Source organism: Astyanax mexicanus, chromosome 1, assembly GCF_023375975.1.
Source record: "Astyanax mexicanus isolate ESR-SI-001 chromosome 1, AstMex3_surface, whole genome shotgun sequence".
In the NCBI taxonomy this organism is placed as follows: domain Eukaryota; kingdom Metazoa; phylum Chordata; class Actinopteri; order Characiformes; family Acestrorhamphidae; genus Astyanax; species Astyanax mexicanus.
Genome location: NC_064408.1, coordinates 7,655,299 through 7,680,000, shown reverse-complemented (window position 1 = coordinate 7,680,000; position 24,702 = coordinate 7,655,299). Strand labels below are relative to the sequence as shown.

Sequence of the window (24,702 nt, the reverse complement as noted above, 5' to 3'; positions counted from 1 at the left end):
TCCCACACTTCAAAAAGGGTTGAGTCATACAGTTGTGGTCAAAAGTTTACATACACTTGTAAAAAAACATAATGTTATGGCTGTCTTGAGTTTTCAATAAGTTCTACAACTCTTATTTTTCTGTGATAGAGTGATCGGAACACATACATGTTTGTCACAAAAAACAGTCATAAAATTTGGTTCTTTCATAAATTTATTATGGGTCTGCTGAAAATGTCACCAAATCTGCTGGGTCAAAAATATACATACAGCAACATTAGTATTTGGTTACATGTCCCTTGGCCATTTTCACGGCAACTAGGCGCTTTTGGTAGCCATCCACAAGCTCCTGGCAAGCTTCAGGTCGAATGTTTGACCACTCTTCTTGACAGAATTGGTGCAGTTCAGCTAAATGTGATGGTTTTCTTGCATGAACCCGTTTCTTTAGCACTGTCCACATGTTCTCAATGGGGTTTAAGTCAGGACTTTGGGAAGGCCATTCTAAAACCTTAATTCTAGCCTGGTTTAGCCATTCCTTTACCACTTTTGATGTGTGTTTTGGGTCATTGTCTTGTTGGAACACCCAACTGCGCCCAAGACCCAACCTTCGGGCTGATGGTTTTAAGTTTTCCTGCAGAATTTGGAGGTAATCCTCCTTCTTCATTATCCCATTTACTTTCTGCAAAGAACCAGTTCCACTGGCAGCAAAACATCCCCAGAGCATAATACTACCACCACCATGCTTGACAGTAGGCATGGTGTTCCTGGGATTAAAGGCCTCACCTTTTCTCCTCCAAACATATTGCTGGGTGTTGTGGCCAAACAGCTCAATTTTTGTTTCGTCTGACCAGAGAACTTTCCTCCAGAAGGTTTTATCTTTGTCCATGTGATCAGCAGCAAACTTCAGCCGAGTCTTAAGGTGCCTTTTCTGGAGCAAGGGCTTCTTTCTTGCACGGCAGCCTCTCAGTCCATGGCGATGTAAAACACGCTTGACTGTGGAGACTGACACCTGTGTTCCATCAGCTTCCAAATCCTTGCAGACCTGCTTCTTGGTGATTCTTGGTTGACTCTTGACCATCCTGACCAATCTCCTCTCGGCAGCATGTGATAGCTTGCGTTTTCTTCCTGATCGTGGCAGTGACACAACTGTTCCATGCACTTTATACTTGCGTATAATTGTCTGCACAGTTGCTCTTGGGACCTGTAGCTGCTTTGAAATGGCTCCAAGTGACTTCCCTGACTTGTTCAAGTCAATAATTCGCTTTTTCAGATCCACACTGAGTTCCTTTGACTTTCCCATTGTAGCTTTTGTAGCTGAGTCTAATCACTGGGTCAAATGAGCCCTATTTAAATGGGCTCATGAGAAGTCAACAGCTGTAGTCAATCAGAATCACTTACAAGAAGTGAAGAGGCCATGACATGAAGCTAATTTGATTGACACAACTCGCTACATCACCAAAATTGACAAATTTTGTTGCTGTATGTATATTTTTGACCCAGCAGATTTGGTGACATTTTCAGCAGACCCATAATAAATTTATGAAAGAACCAAATTTTATGACTGTTTTTTGTGACAAACATGTATGTGTTCCGATCACTCTATCACAGAAAAATAAGAGTTGTAGAACTTATTGAAAACTCAAGACAGCCATAACATTATGTTTTTTTACAAGTGTATGTAAACTTTTGACCACAACTGTATCTGTTAAAGGCTCCTCTCTGTAATAGTCGGACCTCCCAGCGATCAGACGAAGAGGCGAATGGAGGGTTTACATTTTTCCGCGCTGGTAAACGACCTGTGTGAGGAAATGTGAGTAAATACTGGCGTTTTTCTGCTGACCGCAGTACGGACTCAGCGAGCAGCTGCACGTCATTAGCGGGGAGCTTTATTGGAGGATCTCTCTCAGCCTTAATGCACTTCCTTCAGTGCTGTCGTCGTCGTTTGAGAGTGTCTGAGAAAGATGGAGAGAGATAGGCTAGACTGAGAGAGATACAGAGAGAGAGAGAGAGGAATGTGTGACCCGGCCGGCCGGCAGGTTAAGGACACTGTAAACAGGCTGTGGAGTGTTTGGCTGGGACAGTTATGGAGTCTGGATGAGCTCGGCTGAGTGCTGAGTGTGTTCTAGTGGAGATCAGTAAATGACGCTGGAGCACGACGACTTCTGTAACCAGTAAACATGTAGATTAGAGCTGGGCGATTAATCGATTTTATCGATTAATTCGAATTTACAGCGTAGGACGATGTGTTTTTATAGTTTTATAGTTTTAATTTTCACCACCGACGCTCCCCCGAGCTTAGCCCCGCCCCTCCCTCCCGCGCGCACACACACACACACACACACACACACATGATGGCTGACCAGTGTTACCAACTTTTTCGCTAAATTTAGCTACTTTTCAGACCCTCTAGTGACTTTTTTGTAAAAAAAAAAAAAAAAGTGACTAGCGACAAATCTAGCGAGTTTTTGTGGTGTTATTGGAGACTTTTGGTCGACTCTGAGATAAACACATGCTCTTCAGTTACTGTCCTCCGCCCTGCAGCGGGCACTGCCGTAAGCCCCGCCCCACGACACTCACAGTGCAGTCTCACACACTCAGCACACACACACACACCGCTCTGACCCCGCCCCGTATTTCCAGAGCAGAAATATAATAATAAAAGTGTCTTCAGAGTGACACGAAAAAAAACTCACACAGTCTCAGTCAGTCACTCACCTCGTTCACCACACAGACATTAATCACTCACCTCGTCCACAGTGTGTCCCTCTTTGTAAAAAGCTATTCAACAATTTGTCTATAATAGGTCTGAAAATAAAGAAAACTTAAGAACGCTAAAAAACAAAAAAAAAATTAAAAAAACTGCTCTTATAATAACGTTTAACAACACGGCAAAAAAATGATTTATGTCATTTTTATGTAGTTTAAGTTTATTTGTATCATTTCTAACATAATTAGAGTGTTTTTTACTCACTTTTTTCTCTCTCACAATGTTAATCTTTAACAGATTTAAAAACATGCACTATGCAAATTCGGCGATGACGTCATTTAGCGACTTCTAGCAACTTTTAGGAGATTTCAGTATGGGAAAAAAATCGATTTAAATCGAAAATTTTAATCGAAGATTTTTTTATTTTGGGCCATATTGCCCAGCTCTAATGTAGATACACTGCTTTATTGACTGTAAATAACATACACTCACTGATATCGTCACTATGGTATATTTACATATGTTAGATTACCAATTTTAACTATAGCTTCAATATCAGATAATTATAACCTCAATGAAGGCAGTCTGAGACATGTTCAACAAACCCTCACAGTCTGATATAATGGTCACCAGTTATAGGGTTAGAAACTAAAATGCCAAAAGTCATAAAACAGGAACAAGTTAAAATGTCTCATAACATTTAGCATGTCCAATTAAAGCTATATACAGTAAAGTCACTAGTTGGTTTGCATGGACAATCCTAGCCAGAAGTCGCCGGTCATGATCATTACCATCCACTGCACTGCGCTTCTGTCCATTTTGTACGGGATTAGTTTCTCAGGTGGTTCTGGGGTCATTTTCTCTGTGATTTTATGTACGTGTTTTTCTCAGACGTCCTCAGATGTAAAATTACAGGCTGAATTACCTGCTGTTTTTCTGCGCTGAACTCTGTGGTCTTACTACATTTATTAGATTACCAATTTTAATTATAACTTCAATATCAGATCATTATAACCTGAGTATCTACAAAACCAATCTAGCCCTGTGTGAAAAAGTGTCCCCCCCACTATAAATTAACTGTAATTAATCACACTTTTGAAAAGCTGAGTTAAATTTTACTACTAACCACAACCAGACCTGATTACTGCCAGACCTGTAGAATCAAGAAATCACTTAAATATAACCTGTCTGACAATATGAAGCAGAAAAAAGATCTCAAAAAAGCAGCACATTATTATTATTATACCCCCATCTGAAGAAAACAATCAAAAACAGAGTCATTGATCATCTATCAGACTGGAAAAGGTTATAAAGTTATAAAGTTATAAGGTTATACATTTCTAAAGCTTTGGGACTCCAGAGAACCACAGTGATTCACTATTATTATTCACTAATGGAGAAAAAACATGGAACACTTGTGAACCTTCCCAGGAGTGACCGGCCGACCGACTGAAATTACTCCAAAAGGGCATAAACAACTCATCCAGGAGATCCCAAAAGAACCCAGAACTACATTTAATCTAAAGAACTGCAGGTCTCACTCGCCTCAGTTAAGGTGAAGGGTGGTTTTAAGGTGGTTCTATGCAGGTTTTCTTATTGTGACTCTTTTAGCTGATTCACAGAAAACAGATGCAATGTTTTTGGATTTTTTGGTTCTTGGAGGATTTATAAGGTCAGAGAAAACCAAGTGGAAACACTTTTAAGCTTTTAAGGAAAAATAAAAAGGTCTAAAGGATCTGGAGCAAAGTTCAGGATAGCCTCAGACATACATACAGAGTTCCCTCCCAGCACCCAGTTCAGCATCTGAGGAACGTTTCTCCTGGGCTTCAATCCCAGGGTACCCAGGTTCTCATGTTCCCGGCTCTAAGATTAGCTGCTATATTTTCTTGCTGGGGTTGACCGTGTTGACCCCGCTGCTGTGGGCTGGTCGGGGAGTTCTCCGGTTTCGGATCTTCTGGGAGGCGGAGTGTCTCCTGCTGCTGTGGTCTTCCTGAAAACAGCTGACCTGGCCCAGTCAGAACCGGAGTTCTGGGCTACAAAAGCCGATAATGTGGTGGAGGCCTCTGACAGCTGCAGAGTGGGGATGAATGTAAATGAATAGAGGGGGGCTACAGCTGTGGGAATTCCTTTGGGAATATCAAGCCGGAACAGAGGGAATAGTGGTGTGAACTGTTGGACCAGCGTTGGACCAGCTTTTTGGAGCTCCTCGTCCAAAAGAAAACCAGTACACATCCGCAGCAGCTTTCCAGACCTTGTTCTGCAATTATTGAAGGTCCTCAATGCGAAATATTATGGTGTATGACTAGATATATATATAAAACCTTCAAGACATTAAAAAGATTCAAGATTGAAGAAGCCTTGAATTGGCAAAGAGACATTTTTTGTCCACTTGTTCACACTTTTAAAATAAATAAAAAATTCTATTGAAGCAACATTGGTTTGGCATTAAAACTGTCCATCTGCGAACCATTGTTCTTCTCAGAAGTTATAGATAGATAGACAGATGGATAGATTGACAAATAGATAGACAGATAACCCTAGATAACTCTAGGAAATTCATGTTCCTCAGTTCCTCAGTTCACCGTGGTTGTTCTTCATTTTCTTTGGGTGGATGGATGGATGGATGGACAGATGGACAGATAGATAGACAGATGGATAGATAGACAAATAGACAGACAGATAAGTCTAGATAACTCTTGGAAGTCTAAGAAATTCATGTTCCTCAGTTCCTCAGTTCACAGTGGTTGTTCTTCATTTCCTTGGGTGGATGGATGGATGGATGGATGGATGGATGGATGGAAGGATAGATGGACGAACAGATACATAGACAGATGGATAGACCGATAACTGTAGATAACTCTTAGAAGTTTGTGTTCCTCAGTTTCTCAATTGCTCAGTTCACAGTGGTTGTTCTTCATTTCCTTTGGATGGATGGATGGATGGATGGATGGATGGATGGATGGATGGGTGGATGGATGGACGGACGGATAGATAGACAGATAGACAAATAGATAGACAGATAAGAAGTTCTTATTGGTTGTTCTTCATTTTCTTTTCTTTATGGCACTGAAATTGATTATTTTAAGGCATCACTTACCTTTAATGGTTTTTGTTGGGCTACTGAGTAAAACATTGGTCTCAGAAATATAGATATATTAATTGATGGATGGATGGATGGACGAACAGATAGATACACAGATGGATAGCTGGACAAATAGACAGACAGACAGAAAGTTGGAGAGATGATAAATAGTTAGATAAAACTCTTAGAGTTTTAGATCTGCTCTTAGAGTAGAGTTTCTAGATTTGAACTATCGTTCTTATTAGAAGTTTGTGTTCCTCAGTTCCTCAGTTTACATTGGTTATTCTTCAATTTATTTAGTTCTTTTTGGACCTGAAATTGTTCTTTTAACGCAAAACTTGACGTACCCTTTGTAGCACCTTTATCTTGTAAAGTTTTTGTTGGACTTCTGAGAAAAACATGGGGCTCCATGATATGGAGTAAAGTTCAGGAAAGCCTCAGCATGAATGGAGGAGTTCACAAGCAGAGGGCTTTGGGAATACCGAGCCGGAACTGAACGAACAGTTGTGTGAATGAACTCTTGGACCAGTTTTTTTGGACCTCCTGGTCCCAAAGAAACCCAGTAAACATTCAAAGAGAAGGCTTTGTTCTACAATGAATCAATGTTCTCAATGAGAAAGTTTGTAGAAGTTTTTAGTTTATGTTCTAAAATAAGAACATGTTCTTAGCCCTTCTAGAGTTTCTCTTTTTGAGTCTTTGACTGTGAATGAAATTTAAGCTCCCTTTTTATGTTCTAGGGCCAGATTTTTACATTACCTTCCAGAGGTAAAACCTGTTTAAAATCAACCAAATGCAAAGAAAACCACCCCAAAAGTTAAATGTTCAGCATATAAACAATATTACAGGGAATTATTCCAAACATTACTTTATAATAAACTGCTTTAACAGCTTTTGTAAACTCAATGAAGTCAGTCTGAGACATGTTCCACAAACCCTCACAGTCTGATAAAATGGTTACCAGTTTTAGTGTTAGACACTGAAATGCACTAAAAGTTATAGTGTCTCATAATGTTTGGCATGTTCCATTGAAACAATACAATATGGAAAATTCTAGCCAAAAGTCGCTGGTCATGATCATTACCATCCATTGCACTGCGCTTCTCTACAATATGAGTGGTAATATTAGCCTTCTATCGCCCTATCTGGACGGGATTAGTTTCTCAGGGGTTTTCTGGAGTAATTTTCTCTTTTATGAGGGTCCTCTATGATTTTATTCCCGTGCGGAACAACCATGTGTGTGTTTTTCTTTAGCCCCTCCGGACACAGTCTCTGAGTTTCTTATCCTTGTGTTTAATAAAATAGCTATTCGTTCACTGCTGTGCACCGTAATTACACTTCAGGCACACGTTTCCACGGAGATCCACATTAAAAAACACAACAGCAAGTGGAAATGGAGGAGCTACTGAATGCGATGTTAAGACAAAGAAAGCCTTAAAACTTACTGGTCCGTCTGTTTTTTCAATTGCAGTCCGAATGCAAGAAGTGTGAAATATTTTTCACAGACGTTGGTGCAGAAATGGCGGAGAAATTAATTAATATTGTCCATTCCTTAATTCCTCTGTGATAAGGAGCTGAAGTAAGCTTTAATTAGCTTTTATTTTATTTTATTTTTCCATTCCGCCTTGCATGCTAGCATGCTAGCAACTGAGAAAAACGACTAGGGATCTTTTTTGTATGCTTGTTATAAAGAATTTGGGAGGAAACATTGAAACTACACATTAAACTATGGTAATATAGTGCTAATCGCCACTTTGAGACCACTTTGAGAGACCTCTCGGTTTGAAGTGTGCCTCTGAAAAATCTCTGTATGAAGGGCTAACAAGCCCCATCCCTTCACCTTACCTACCCCTCCAGCCTAACAAGAATTGGTGACATGGGATTGGGCCTTATTCTCTAGACTCAGCTTCATTTCTATAGAACAGAAAGGAATGGAGCCACAATGTCCATATTTTCATTGGTCTTGGAACTTTTGGAAAAAACAGTGTTGGACATGTTGCTTTAAAAAAAGTAATTAGTTATGGTTACTAGTTACTTCTCCAAAAAAGTAACCGAGTTACTAACTGAGTTACTCCACTATAAAAGTAACTAGTTACCAGTAAAAGTAACTATTGTGTTACTTTTGTGTTACTCGCCCCCGTAAAAAAACTGGGGCTCACTGATATGGAGCAAAGTTCAGGAAAGCCTCCAGCCTGAATGGAGGAGTTCACAAGCAGAGCGCTTTGGGAATAGTGAGCCGGAACACAGTGAACAGTAGCGTTAGTGAACCCTTGGACCAGTTTTTTGGACCTTCTTGTCCCATTGAAACACAGTTAACATTTAAAGATACTTTTTTCAGGCCTCGTTCTGGTCGGGGCATTTCCGTAAATATCACTGCAGCTGTGCTTTCTGTGTGAAAAGAACGATCTAAGCAACTTTGTGAAGGTCCTGACTTTCACACTGTACTGTAGATGCACTGCCAGTGCTTGTGATCGCACTCTGAGGACAGAAGAATGGCCCGTTCTCGAGGTGCTATCTGACTCTAGGATTATTATTGCTTTTTCCCTAATAAACAGAATTTATTATTATCAGAAAACTGCATTTTAGAACAATTTAAAAGATACTTTTTGGGATTGGAATCTTTTTTATGTAATATAGCCGCATATAATATAGTCTTGAATGCAGTACTGCAAAGACCAACAAAGCTAAAAAATGTATTTTTAACTCATGGTCTGATATCATAAAGTCTTTAGCAAGAGTATTGATGACTCTTATGTCTTTTTCAGAAATTAAATTTTTTTTCTTCTCCTTTTTTTATCTTTTCTTTTCCTACTCCACTGTTTTTTTATAATATATTATTAAACTGTTTCTTTTGCCTTATGAATAAATAATAAAAACTATAATCACAAAAAAGAAAACCGCATTTTTGCTATTATCAAAAAAATAAATGGACTAATTAACGTTACAGTGTATTAAACTGTTTCTTTTTTTATAAATAAATAATAAAAACTAAAATCACAAAAACAGAAAACTGCTTTTTTCTCTTTAAAAAAAATAAATTTACTAATTAGCGTTACAGTGTATTAAACTGTTTCTGTTCTATAAATAAATAATATAAACTATAATCACAAAAAAGAAAACTGCATTTTTGCTCTTATTTATTTTTTTTTTAAAATTACTAATTAACTTTACAGTGTATAGCAAGCTTTACAGTAATACAGTATAATAATAATTTTACAGTCATTCATTGGTAACTAAATTCCCCAGACATTGAAACTACATATAGGTACAGTATTTTATGAATACTTACAGTTAATTAACTAATTACAGCTGTAATACTTTGTATTTGGTTTACGGTAAATTACTTTTGTTTCAGTAATATAATGTAATCTTTCTCCACGGTTAATTACTGTCATTTTACAATCTTTTATTCTCAACTCCTGCTGTTAACTTACTGTACAATTTAATATTGTATTTATTTATATAGCTTAAGGAATGATTGGAATGTCTACATTAAAATAAATATATATATATACAAGAAGAGAGCACTTAAAAATGATGAGTTTCTTTGATTTGACCGAATTGAAATCCTCTGGAATATAATCAAGAGGAAGATGGATGATCCCAAGCCATCAAACCAAACTGAACTGCTTGAATTTTTGCACCAGGAGTAAAGCTGCATAAAGTTATCCAAAAGCAGTGTGTAAGACTGGTGGAGGAGAACATGATGCCGAGATGCATGAAAACTGTGATTAAAAACCACCAGGGTTATTCCACCAAATATTGATTTCTGAACTCTTAAAACTTTATGAATATGAACTTGTTTTTTTTTTATTATTATTTGAGGTCTGAAAGTTCTGCATTTGTTGTTGTTATTTCAGCCATTTCTCATTTTCTGCAAATAAATGCTCTAAATGAGAATATTTTTATTTGGAATTTGGGAGAAATATATACCTATAATTAGCAAAATGTCTTATTTCTCATTTAAACAGCATCTTCTACACTGTAAACCCATACATTGTTTGAACTCAAATGATTTAAGTCTGTTTTACATAAAATTGGATATTTCTAAACAATACTCAACTATTTTGAGTTAGTTGAACATTCGTGGGCACATATACTGTACTATTCAAACTGAGATCTTTGAGTTGAACCAACTTAATAATAATAACTGAGTTTAGTCTGTTTTGCCATTAACAGCTTCTTTTCCATTGGCTGCTGTCACATCTATTTGCATACTGGGTGTGTCCAACAGTTTCTGACTAAAACTCACAATCAGTGTGTAGTGATTCCCCCTGGGCTACCTTACAAATAAATCAACTTCCCCTTTAGTTGTAATAATTTGATGTTTTAATTTATTCTAACTCAAGTTTTCATTCTCCATTACTTAACTTTTTAAGGCAACCGGTTTCCTCAATTTTTTAAGTAAATTCAAGCTTACAGTGTACTGATTCTGACTCTATATAAAGTTCTATTCTGACTCTAAAGTGTTTGGCCCTCTCGCTGATAACCCACTGTTCTATTGCGCACTGTGTGTCATCATGTATTTTTATGTGTTTGTGAGCTCTGAGAGCTCTGAGCTAATGCTAACACTCGGCTCTGTTTGCTTACTGACGAGAGGGCATTGCTCACTGTGCTGAAAGCTCATGCTGGAGTTGTTTGGAACACGAGGTTACAGATCTCAGACCTGCGACGTGACTCTTTACGAGGTGTTTATGAGGGACTGCAGGCCGGGTTACCGGAAATGAAGGACGTAGAGGGTCATTATCAGCATAACGTTCCTTATACGCTGTGGAACAACACATTTTTCCAGACTTACTCTGAATTAACTCATTGTTACACAAATACAGTACCAGTACCAAAGGTCTGAACACACCTACACAAATACTGAATCATCCAGACTATGAAGGAACACATGAGGAATCATGTAGTAACTTAACAACCTTATCCTGTGCACCCTAGTGAAAAAAAGTAGATTAAAGTATATTAAGCATTTGTGACGCCAGGTAGAGAGGAGGGACGCGAGCCGAGTTAAAAGTACAAACAGGTTTATTAGCAGGCAAGCTAACAGATACTGCTAACAGGAAAGCCAGGCAAACAGCGGTCTCACCGATACCAGAAAACGTAGTCAAAAATACAGTCCGAGTTCGAAACCGAGAAACAGTCCAACCGTACAACAAATCCAATAAGGGCAAAACAAAAGACATAAACCGATAATCCGAAAACAGGGTCGTAACGAGAAAGCAAAAACAGAACATAGGAAAACGCTTAGTACGCAACATGAGTCGACAATACCTCGCGGTGTTTGTTTACAAACGGATGCCTTAAATACAGGAGCTAGACAAGAATGAACCGGAAGTAATTCAGAATACAGGTGAATCAGAGCGTCGGAGCGTAACGCGATTGGGTGAAGGTGAAGGGTTATTATTGATGTCATCACCAGCGGAATTCTGAGAAATGGAGTCCGGTAGTGTGGAAGGAGAACAAGGCTGCGTGACAACATTATTAAAGAGTGCTAAAATGAAACAACTTTTTTTGTGCTTATTATACTTTAATTACAGTATAAAAATAGTACAAAAGGTATTACTTAAATTGTGTTAAGTGTACTTAACTGTAATAAAATGGAACTATTTTAAATTTACAGTATATAATCTAATTTAATCATTTAAACTACTTAGTGTATGTAACCCTATATTTTAAATATACTTACAGAAAATGTATAATACAAGTATTGCCATTGTATCACTATTTATTAGGGGTGTGACGAGACACTAATATCACGCGACGAGACGAGACACGATACTGGGTTCACGAGAATGAGACGAGACGAGGTTTAAAAATAAAATTTTAAAGAAAACGTCAAAAATGAAAAATTGCTTGAAAACTAGAGTTTTGTTTGACAAAATCATATAACGCACACTTAACAGACTGTTTCTCTCACACATTGATTCTATGAGAAATAGAAATAAGTATAAGAATAAAAAAAAATAAAAATAAAACGTTTCTAGGTCTTATTTAGTGCAAACAATAAGTGCAAACCACAACCAGTCATATTAAGCCTAGGGTTTGTGTTTTTTTCTCCTAAATCTCTTGTAATTTAACTATGCAGAACCATAACCAGTCATATTAAGACTATGCTTGAAGTGAAACAGAGACAGAACATGTTTTTAAATACAGTACAGAGCTTAAGGGATTAGTACAGCTGCCTATGAAACAGTCACGTGTAGGATTTACTTACAGTATTTATATATGGTTTGTGTCTTGTTGGTCACTCTGTTACCGTTTATTGTTTCCACTGGAGCCAAAATGCAGCCAGACATACAACTTAAAAAGGGGGTATGCAGCCTATGCAACGCATAGGGGCGCTGCACTAAAGGGGGCGCCAAATCAAAGCCCCAAATACATTTTCTCTCAGGAGAAACAGCCAATCAGCTTGCTGGTTTTGCGGAGCTCGGTGGGCTAATAATGACAGAACGTATCTCCTCCACCCCCTCCCCCCCCTGGGGACGCTGATACTACGTTTGCATACGCCACAAACAGAACGTAGTTGCACTCCTGCTGTGTTGCCAGATCCTGCTTAAAAAGTCCACACTAAATATTTTTTTTTCCCGCGAGACAGGTTAAAGCTTGACGAGAAATATCGTCACATTTTAATCTCGCGAGATCTCGTCCCACGAGTACTATTTATTATACACCAGGCGTATTAGGGATGTACTAATTATACTTTAATTGATGTTAAATATATGTGATCTATTTACATTTGAGTACAAATATGCTTCTTGTTTCCAGTGTTGAGCACTTTACTTTGAAAAAGTCTCCAAAACAGTAACTGAGTTACTAACTGAGTTACTCCACTATAAAAGTAACTAGTTACCAGTAAAAGTATCAGTAACACTTTCTTTAAATGCCATCTCTATAAGACTCTACAAACATACTCATAACACATTATAATGCATTCAAAAGGCATTATAAACATGGCTATACCTATTTATAAAAAAATCCATACTTCATTCAAAATTCATTAATACTATGCATCACGAACTGTGATTATAATGCATTAATAGCTGTGTTTATAACATGTTATACATCAATACCAAGAAACTCAGTCCCAGCTTGCAGACTGTATCATGACTAAAAAAGCTTCCAACTTATAAACACACCCTCAATAATCCTATAAATATATTTTTAACCACTCATAAATTATTCTTGTCTTGAATATAATATTAATTATAATAATATAGTCAAATTATAATGTATTATAACAGGTCTTTGTGCACTCTAAGTAAAGTGCCAGACTTTAATTTTAGGACCTGATTATTAATGATAGAGATATACTATTTTAACATATATATATTATAAGCACAGCTTATAATGTATTATGATCACAGGTCATAATGCTTAACAAACATAGCTATAGTGGGTTATGCATTTTTATAAACATTTATAGCCATGCTTATAATGCCTTATGAATGCATTATAATATGTTATGAATGTGGTTATAGCGTCTAATAAAGATGACATTCGTAGAAAGTGTTACCAAATTATCTATTGCAATAGAGGAAGCTGTCTGAAAGGGATGTTCGGGCGCTAACCCGGATTTACCAGCATTGAGTTGACCATATTCACATTCATGCTGTGTTTTTCACTAAGTATAAAGTATCTATAGTATCTGAGACCATCATCATCATCATCGTCATCGTCATCGTCACGCAGGACGCAAATATTAGTTTAAGTGTCCGTGAGCCGAGAACAGCGGATCATTGTCCAGCCTCAGTATGAACTCTGCAGCCTGTGAACGGCCATATCATTTTCCAGACCTGAGGTCAGAATGGGGCGTCTGTTCACATTGGGTCATTCTCTGACTGTCTGTCTGCTTGAGACCCCCCCCCCTCCCCGACACACACACACACACACACACACACACACACACACACACACATACACACGCATACACACAAACAGAAAGACACACCACATATGGATGAAGATGCCCTTGACATGACTTTTGACACACAGCCAAAAGTACCAACACTGCAAAAAATCCACTGGCAAAAACTATACAAAATATATGTAAATTGAGACATATATGCTTATATTAAGCAAAAGAATCTGCCAATGGAGTAAGCAGGTTTTTCTAAGTAAGATTTCTTCAAAACAAGCAATCACAAAGTCTCAAAATGAGTGAAGTAATACTGAAAGCTCCACTAGGAAGGATTGAGATTTTGTGCTCGTGGTCTCCCCCTACAGTTGCAGAGTGTAATAAATGTTTCAGGCGGATTAGTTTCTCTTTCTCGTTTTCTGGCTTTCACAGACATATTCGGTCTCTTTCCAGCTTCTGAGCTTTCCAGAGTTTCTGTATGTTAGTTTGTAAAGAATGAACCAGTAGTCCTTGTAGAGCTGTTAGAACTAAAGGTCGGAAAGCAGGTCGCAGTTCTCGCGAGCGTTGGTCTGGTTTGAGCTCAGAGGAGCTTTGGCACAGACACGAGAGCACCGCTATTCCTCGTATTACACCTCAATGCAGCGCTGCAGTGAGTTTCAAGCTGTAATTTCACTTCTTTAAAAAGATCTAAAATCAAGGAAATCCTACCTAGTGCTGCTTTCAATAAAAAAAAAATCACAGATTTTTTGCCTTTTTGCTATTCGACACATTTCCATGCCTTTTTTCATTTTAAATGACCTAAAATGAGGTGAAACTAACTCTAGGCACGACTGACTAGGATAATATTTCAAAATATAAGCAAAATAGTCTAACACTTACAATGCTTAGTAAGAGAAAAAGTCTAATAAGAGAAGAAAATAATATTTATTGCCTTAAAATTAAAAAATATCACTTGCTAAGATGTAGTTTTTTGCAGTGTGGTCTTATATAATATTCAAATTTTCTTAAACACTGTTTTGTGGTTTTTCATTGGCTGGTGTGAATCGCTCTCTTGAGGTCATGATGCCACAGCATCTCAATTGGCTTGAGGAGGTCAGGACTCTCCAGAAGGCCCAGTATTTATTTATTTTCTTCTGTTGAAGCTGTTCGATTGTTGATTTACTTCTATGTTTTGGGTCGTTGTCTTGTTGCATCATCCATCCTCTGTTGAGCTTCAGTTGGAGGACAGATGGTCTTAAGTTTTCCTGCAAAATGTCTTGGTAAACTTGGGAATTCATTTTTCCGTTGATGACATCAATCCGTCCAGGACAAAGCAAAGCAGCCCCAAACCATGATGCCCCCTCCACCATGTTTCACAGTTGGGATGAGGTTTTGATGATGGTGTGCTGTTCTTTTTTTGTTTCTCCACAACAGTGTTGTGTGTTCCTTCCAAATAACTCAATTTTGGTTTAATTTATCCACAGTATATTTTGCCAGTAGTGCTGTGGAACATCCAGGTGCTCTTTTGCAAACTTCAAACATGCAGCTTTTCCTTATTACAGATTTCTTAACAAACAATGTTAGCATGTGCCAGAAATTTCTGAAAGACTTTAGCCGACACTATATGATTCTTCCTCACCTCATTGATCATCAGTGTTGGGCACGTTACTTTGAAAAAGTAATTAGTTATGGTTACTCGTTACTTCTCCAAAAAAGTAACTGAGTTACTAACGGAGTTACTCCACTATAAAAGTAACTAATTACCAGTAAAAGTAACTATCGAAATCAATTATGTATTTACTATTATTATTAGAAAAATAACAAACGAAAATAAACCCAAAATGTTGACAAAAATATAATCTAACGAAATACAAAAAATAAAAACGAAATTCTTCACAGAACCAAAGAAAATTACTAAAACATATAATACTGAAAAAAACGGAAAAAACTGAAAAACGCGTCTGGGAATGAAATTAAACAAACCAAGCCACTCTCAAAGGAAATATGTATATATATATATATATAAAAACAAAATAATGGACAAAAACAACAATCTAATGACCGTTAAAATGGTATTAATATAACAGTTTCACCAAAAGAGAATAGAGCTTAGATCGGCCCAAAAAATCCGACCCGACCCAGCCGGAGCCCGTGCACGTTCTGCCCAAGCCCGAACCATGAACTGTCATTATCAGCCCGAGCCAACCCAAACCATAAACTCTCTGTTTTCGGGCTGATTGAATGAGCGAAATATAATCAGAATTATGTTAATTAACACTGAAACATAGCATAAAACTATTATTTAATTAAAATGATTTTTAAGAACAGCTACACACAATGCTGCAAGTCAAACGCGGAGGTGTTCACGTGCGCCCAGAGCTACGTGATTACATTTTTCATTTTATTATAGTTTAATTCAGTAAGTTTTAATTTGTTTTTAGGGTGGGCTTGCTAGTTTTTATTAGTTTTCACACATCTCATCAGAGAGATCAATCTAATAAACGTGAGAGAGAGAGAGAGAGAGAGAGAGAGATTTGCTTGTTCTGGTGTGAGCTACTCACAGGTAAATGTTCTCACACACTGTATCTCCTGTTTCTCTTCCATCTGCCTTGCGCTCATATTGTAATCCCATGTAATCTACAGTTTTTCAGTGTTTTCTGTCGTATTTTGCGGCTAGCGCGAGCGCTTTACACAAGAACTAACGCCATGGACCAGGAGGTGCCGCGCGCTCGGCACAACACCTCCCGCTGTACAACTCCGCTGTACAACAGCGCTTATAAATAAATTAAACACGAAAATTCAGTAATTTTAGTTCGTCGAGATAGTTATGTTTGTTTCCTTTTAATTACCGTTTTTATTAGATTCAGTTAACACAAATGTTTTTTCACTTTCAGTTTTCGCTATTTCGTTCGCTTTAGTGAACAATAATAATTGGTTACTTAGCAACATTGTGAATATCATACCAGAGCTTTATATAAAATAAAAATAGGAGCCCGATTTTGGGACGGTCTTTGGGTCAGGTCGGGTTCGGGCAGAGAATCTAAGCTCTAAAAGAGAAAGCAGCAGCACCACAAAAACCAGAGCAGCTAAAAAAAGCTTAACGTCCTTAAATCGGAACTTGGCCTGTCCACGGCAATCACTGAATTAATTAGAGCACGCAAATAGTCACAATTGTGCCTCACTTCACCACGCCAAACCACAGGCACAGCGGCCAGAAGCTCTAGTTCACCGGAAAGAAGAGGGGTTAACCAGGGCAAAGCAAAGTTACAACAAAAAAAAAGTTCATAGAGCGGCTAAAGTAACATGCAGTAACGGGGTGTTGGAAATGGTAACGGCGTTATAGTTACAGTCAGAGTAATTAGTTTGATTACTCGTTACTGAAAAAAGTATCGGCGTTAGTAACGCCGTTAGTTTTAACGCCGTTACTCCCAACACTGTTGATCATTCTGTGCTGTGCTCTTACAGTCATCTTTACAGGACTTTACCACGCCTAGGGAGAGTAGCAACAACAGTGCTGTCTTACCGTGGGAAAAAAATGAAAATCAAGGCTTTTAGAGATTCTTTTAAAACCCTTTCCAGCTTCATACAAGTCAAATATTCTTGAACGTAGATCTTCTTAGAGCTCTTTTGTGTGCGAGAAGAGGCAAGAAATTCAATTAATAATTAACTCTTGATGAGTTCAGCACAGCTGTTAACTGAAAGCCTGAATTCCAGGTGATTCTACCTCATAAAGCTGACTGAGAAAATCCAGCAGAGAATACTTTAGTATTAATCTAAAATGTTAAACATTTTTAAACATTTTAAATATTTTTGTCCCCAAACTTATGACTGGTACTATATTTGTATTTCCCTATAAAATCAGCACACTTTTGCTAAACACACACTTCCTGGAACACCCCACCCCCGCTGCCCTGCCCATGAGTCTTGGGCAGACAGATTTACCCCCCCTTAATACCCCCTGCTACCCCGTCCTCCTCTACAACTCTCTTAGCCAATCAGAATCCTCCAGGCACAGGAAGGTAACATGACGCCAAGGTCCAAGCCTGAGGCTTTAATCCTGGACACACTTCAGGCCAATAGCTGCTGTGTCACACTCTCACACACACACTTTCACACACACACACACACACACACACACACACACACACACACACTTACACACACTCTGTTTTTGGGACTATGCTGTCGGCCTGGTGTTAGGGATTAGACTGGCTAAGTTCACACACACACACACACACACTCAGACACACTCATACACACACACTTCCACCCCAGCCACCCTCTCCAGGACTATTCCCATTGTTGGCTGCTGTAAATCAGGCTTGGGCTTGGGTTTGGGCGTGTGGACTACAGACGGTTCCCCCAGTTCTTCGGTTCTCCGGTTCTCCGGTTCTAGACTCCCTGTACTCTCTCCACAATGCTGACCCACTGGATGGATGATGCCCACTGTTCTCCTCTCCCTCTCTCTGCAGCTCAGTGCTGGTTCCGAGTGCAGCTGTGACGTGGGCCCTGAAGGCACCAAGAAGAAGAAGTCCAAGAACCTGTAAGTTCAAAACCTTTTTTCCTCTGTTCTGATTGGTCGGGTTCTTGTGATCGGTTCCTCTGCTGGCCTAGTTGACTGTAGATGATAGTAGATGTCATTAGATGGTGTTCAGTGAGTGTAGAATGTTGTAGAAATGTTTTTTTTTAATTATTATTTGAACTTGAGTCTGATTCCTCTGTTCTGATTGGTTGTGTTCTTGTAGTTGGTTCCATTGCTGGCCTAGTTAACAGTAGAATGATAGTAGTCTGATGTAGTCTTCAAAATGGGTTTTATCAGAAATCTTTTAGTTATTTTTTTCACTATTATACGTTATTCTTTACTTGTGTAGCTTATTTTAAGCTTATTCTATATCTATCCATCCATCCATGCATCTATCTATAAATAGATTATTATTTTGTATTCGGTTTTACTCTAAGTTTTACTTAAACTTCAATGGTGGTCAATTTCTGCAAATCGGTTTTTGCCAATATCTAATGTTGAGCTTGAATCTGATTCCTCTGTTCTCATTGGTCATGTTATTGTAGTTGGTTCCTCTGCTGGCCTAGTTGACAGTAGATTACAGTAGATGATAGTAGATGGTCTTCAGTGAGTGTAGAATGTTGTAGAAATGTTTATTTATTAGTTTAACTTAAGTCTGATTCCTCTGTTCTGATTGGTCGTGTTATTGTAGTCGGTTCCATTGCTGGCCTAGTTGACAGTAGATGACAGTAGGTGGTCTCTGATTCATGCTCTTGGACAGATTCCACTGTTCTGATTGGTCATGCTCTTGTAGTGGGTTCCTTTATTTGCCTAGAGGCAGTAGATGACACTTAGTGTAGAATATTGATGAATTAAGAAATGTAAGTCTAAATAAAGCACAGTTTAGATTTTAAATGTTGCAAAATATTTGATTTCTCCAAAAAAAGAGAAATGATTTTTGATATGTATATATATAGAAAATATTTAATGCTGCACTTGAGTCTGATTCCTCTGTTCTGATTTTGTATTCGGTGTTACTCTAAGTTTTACTTGAACTTCAACGGTGGTCAATTTCTGCAAATCGGTTTTTGCCAATATCTAATGCTGAGCTTGAGTCTGATTCCTCTGTTCTCATTGGTCGTGTTCTTGTAGTTGGTTCCTCAGCTGGCCTAGTTGACACTAGATGATAGTAGATGACAGTAGATGATAGTAGATGAAAGTAGATCACAGTAGACATTCTTCAGTGAGTGTAGATTGTTGGCTGTAGTCTTCAAAATGGGTTTTATCAGAAATCTTATAGTTATTTTTTTCACTATTATTACTATTACTATCTTTACTAAGTGTCTTTGTGAGAGTGAATGAAGAGTTTTTGGTTTCTGATGTTAAAAAGTCTTCCAACATTGAGAAATTGTTCTCATTATGGTCATTCACTGGAAGGACAACTGAGAAAGAACTGTCCTTTGAAAGATAAAGATGCTTTATGGAAGCAAACATGGTGGTTCTAAGGGAATGTCACCAATAATCTTAGTTCCTCACCTTCATTGTATTGTTGCCTATTCATACTACTTTAAACTTCAGTGGTAGACAGTTTCTACCAATCGTTTTTTTGCGAGAATCTAATGTTGAACTTGAGTCTGATTCCTCTGTTCTGATTGATTATGCTCTTGTAGTTGCTTTCTCAGAGTGCCTAGTTGACAGTAGTTGATAGTAGATCACGGTAGATGATAGTAGATGGTCTTCAGTTAGTGTAGAATGTTGGCTGCAGTCTTGAAAATGTGTTTAATCAGAAATCATTATTTTCATTATTTCATTAATGGTTCATTTCTGCCAATTCATTTGTGCCAATACTTGTTTCCGATGGGATTTAGGCCATCTCTGAGTCTGATTCCACTGTTCTGATTGGTCGTGCTCTTGTAGTTGGTCCCTTTGCTGGCCTAGTTGACAGTAGATGACAGTAGATGACCCAAATAAAAAGAAGAAGACAATTGATTGCTTCCAACATGGATAAATGGTAAATATAATGTATAGTTTTAATTGTAAATGAACCAAATGTGGTGGTTCTAATGGAATATCGCCAAAGTTCTCAGTTCTTCATGTTCCTACACTGTATTGTTTTTTTATTAATATGTATAAAGGAGTGAAGTTGAATTCTAGGACAAACAGTTACCTATTTGTTGGAGTTCTAGATATTATTGTTCATTATTATTGTTTTTATATCCAAAGTTCTCAGTTCTTACATTGTTCCTACATTGTATTGCGGATCCATTCTGTGGATCCATATGTATAAAGGAGTAAATGGGAATCATGGGTCAAGCAGTGTTCCATTCTGTTGGGTGCTATTTATTGATTTACTGTTTTTGTCTTTGCAAATTTAATAGTGGTTGGGTTGCTGATCAGTTTGCACCAGTATCTGATGTCACCAATGGGTTTCAGGCCATCTGTGAGCTTACATGGTTGGTTTACTATGGTAGACTGGAGTTTAATTTCCCGACCAAGCAAGCACAGCCTTGTAGACCAATAAGAGTCCTTGGACCAGACTCCCAACTCTACATTGACCTACCTGTGAGACAACAGAAGATTTATCAGTAGATCATTTTCAAACCAGTTTCATTAAACTCCAGTTTTCAACTAGATAAGTTCATCACACAAATAACTCCACTGTCTTTTGGTTCTAATATGCTTATTACTATAATAACTACAATATAACTATAATAAGAAAAAAACTCATGAAACAAAGGAAAAGCTTTTAACCTTTTAAAAGTTAAAAACCAACAGTGACATTTTAAGATTTAAAAGTGTTGTGAGAAAGGCAAAAGTCTTATAGGACATCTGTTCACTTACTGGCCATCTTTGTATTGCCACTGGGCAGTTGAATTGAAGACTTTAAAGAAATTATTGTTCATTTGATTTGTAGCATTTGGATAAATAATGGAAAAAACTGTTTTTTGACTTGTTCTGGCTGCTGCACTGGTGCAGATCTCCTCACAGGGGCTTTTTCCCACTAGCATAATCAGGAAACAGATTGGCTCTTTTTGTTAAAGGGCGGGACTTTATCCATAAACACACACCATGTTGAGCATTATGAGGATTTCTATTCATATTGTAGCCAGTAAATAGTTTGCAACAGGTAATATGCTGAAATGTACTGCATTCAGTTTTTGCCTACAAAAGAGAATGAATGTAGATGGTCAGCCAATCAGTTTAGCCAGTTTTCAAAAAGATATAGTCATTATTTTATTAGTTATTGATGTTTAAATGTTAGTAGTGATCCACATTGAGAGTCCAGATTGAGTTGAACCCTTGTCTGATGTTCCATACAGGCACAAAAAACCTTGGCTTTGCCAATAAAAATAGCACTGTCTGGAACAGATTCATGCCAGATTCACACTACACGATTTTATCCCACTTTAGTTCAGTTTAGCTCAGTTTCATTCGCTGACAGTTTTTCGTTGCAAGTTGTGTATCTCTTAGGTGTTTGCTCAGTCCTGTAGTGTAAACTACTGACTAAAAGATGCACAAAAACCTGGCAAATAGTTGGCATGCTAGATATCTGACCCAGTTGGCGACATACAACAAATTGGATCCCCATAAGAGCCCCCCCCCCCCCTTCTGTGTTGAGGACATAAGTACATATTTCAATATAAAACTGATCAGACATTTATAAACTCTGTTTTACTCAATTGCTCCATTTGAACTCATTATTCATGTTGGGCTCACTTCAAGTGCGTATTCTCCTCGATAGAGATTCTCTGGCATGGCGGCGCTAGTTGTTGTGTGTGTTTAGTTCTGGTGTGTTCTCGTGTCAAAAGGTGTTTCTGGAGAGCAGCCAGGTGAGTTAGCAATTTCCCACAAGCGAAACAAAAAGTAATTTATCACCCTGTATAGTGAATATATAGAACGTCTCAACAACCGAAGGACTCGCGGTTACAGTGCAACCAGTTTTGTAGTATGAACAGCACAATGACTGATGACTCAAAAAGTTGCGTAGGTTGAAACTGGCATAACATAAACCTACTGTATTAGCACCATGCATTTAACTGCTGAATGCAACCAAATCCTTACAGCAATGCTCCCAAAAAATTTAATAGAAAGCCTTAGAGTTACTCCTCCAACAAAAGCTGAATAAACTCTTTTTCATCTTTTAAGAAGAACCAGTCTACTTTCTCTGACAGCTTATCAGCACTTCAGTAGAATTCTTGGCTAATTCATGCTAACTCAATGATAGCAAGCTAATTCACGCTAACACCAGGATAGCCAAACACTTGTATCCTGATTAAATGTGCAGATAATTTGATCTGGAGTTATCTGGAAGCATGTTTGCAGGATGTTTAAACTAATGGGTCCCAGTGAAAAATCCCAGTGAACACAGTGAGCTCCAGTATTGATGTACACATACCATGCTAAGCTGTGGCTACGGCCAGAGATTAGGCTAATACCTCAGAGGATTTCAACCAGCTCTCTCAAGTTTAGATTTGGATTTGGGGGGCTGATAAATGCCCTCTCTCTCACTCAGAGAGAATATTATATGTATATGTATTTCCAATATACATATATACAGCACCAGCACAGTACCACACAATTCTAAAATCAAGGATATATTAACTCTTTGAACTCTAGGCTGTTTTGGTGTGTTTCTCTTTCAGGTCTTATAACACAGTAATTATATCAGACAGACACATGCCCTGATCTCTTTTACTCCAGAAGACATACGGCTGCTCAAAAATATAATCATTTAAAATGAATTGTTATATTTTCCTGGAACTGATCATGTTTTGCTCAAAATGTTACTTATTTTTGAATGTATAGACTTTAAATATATTCACACTTAAGATATCCTTTCCTAAATGATTAAACTAGAGTGTTTATGAGTTAAAAACATAAGAATATTGATGATTTGAGTTCATTACATGGTTTATTAATTATTACTTTGATAAAATACATGGAGAAACAGCATCAGGCGGAGTTATTTTTCTTGATAATCAATAATCACACCTCTAGGATACATGTAGATACTAAAAACCACCTGACACTCAGAGCAGCCTATGCCTTTCAGTATTTTGAGGATCAGGACACACAAAGAAAACTATATACAAAAATTTAAACATAAAAATATGTTTAGTGCAAAATAACTACTGCTTTGCACACTCTTTGCATCATTCTCTCAAAGAGCTTCAAGAGGTGGTCACCTGAAATGGTTTTCCAACAGTCTTAAAGGAATGAGTTCCCAGAGGTGTTTATTAGCACTTGTTGCTCCTTTGTCTTCTTCACTCTGTGCTCCAGCTCACCCCAAACCATCTGGATTGGGTTCAGGTCCGGTGACTGTGGAGGACAGCTCATTTTTTGTTAAGTACATCAAACTCCACATGTGTTCATTCATAGTTTTGATGCTTCAGTGAGAATCTACAATGTAAACAGTCATGAAAATAAAGAAAACGCATTGAAAGACTGTACTTTTTACAGCTTTGTAGAAGAAGTCAAGCAGATCAGAGATAGTCCGATCTCTCTCTCTCTCTCTCTCTCTCTCTCTCTCTCTCTCTCTATCTTTCTCTCTCTCTCTCGGAGGTGTGAGGAGGAGCTGTAGGGGGTCCGGGTTTCTGTTAAGACCGCCGGCCCTTCATCATTTGTTGATTCTCTCTGTCCCACTGTGTCGCCGCTCTGCAAACCAAAGGTCACACATTAACACCTCCCAGAACAATGGGCTGGAAATTCAAGATGGCCGCCTAGCCTTGCTAAGCTTGTTGATCTCTGAGGTTCAGTCTGGGCAAGTCTGGTTCAATGACTGGAATCAGTTTAGGTGTTTTAACTCTCAAAATACAACTTCAGTGGCCAGGAACCCACAGGACAGACCACCACCACAGATAGAGCAGATATTATTATTTGGTTGGTGGGTCATTATTATACTCAGCACTGCAGTATCACTCATTATCATGGTGGTGATTAGTACATGTGCATCCAATTGGAATATCAAAAGGTTACTTTATTTCAGTAATTTTTGTTATTGTGGATGATTATGGCTTACAGCCAATGAAAACCAATAAATCTGTGTATTTTATTTGGAAATCAAGGGAGTTAAAAGTCTAAAGTCTTACAGTCTTACTGGAAAATCTTACAGCACTTCATGTTTCTCTCTGCTACTGACAACTTTTATGGAGATGCAGATTTCATTTTCCAGCAGGACTTGGCACACTGCCCACACTCTGCTAGTGTGGAAAACACAGGAGCTCCACTGACTGATTAAAACCCTGACAACAGTCCATTTCTATAGGTGCTCCCATCGCTCTGCATACACCCCTGCTCATTAAACACATACACACACATGCATGCGGAAGCACTGCAGAGCACAAACACAACTTTTAACTCAACAATAAACAGAATAAAGAATAAAATAACATTACTGTACCCTTAAATGAGCTGCTGCTCTGTTAAGATACGAACGCGCCAAAGTCAGAGCTCACCTGCCTCTTAAAGGGAATGACAACTGACACACTGATTGGTTTATTTCACATTGCGCCCAAAATTAACCACACCCATGATTAATTAAGAGAATTAGTACATGCCTTTTGCACGTTTCTGGCATATATTATTTGCCCTCATGATAC

At 38.0% G+C, this 24,702-nt stretch overlaps 1 protein-coding gene across 8 annotated transcripts in view; it reads left to right on the top strand.

Moving 5' to 3' along the window:
* rgs3a (regulator of G protein signaling 3a) overlaps positions 1-24,702 on the top strand; it is a 360,852-nt gene that overhangs the window by 289,344 nt on the left and 46,806 nt on the right. For all 8 annotated transcript variants that reach the window (XM_049465826.1, XM_049465822.1, XM_049465824.1 and 5 more), the window contains one exon: positions 18,075-18,145. In XM_049465826.1, coding sequence (XP_049321783.1) covers positions 18,075-18,145 — 71 coding nt within the window. The remainder of the gene's footprint in view (positions 1-18,074; positions 18,146-24,702) is intronic.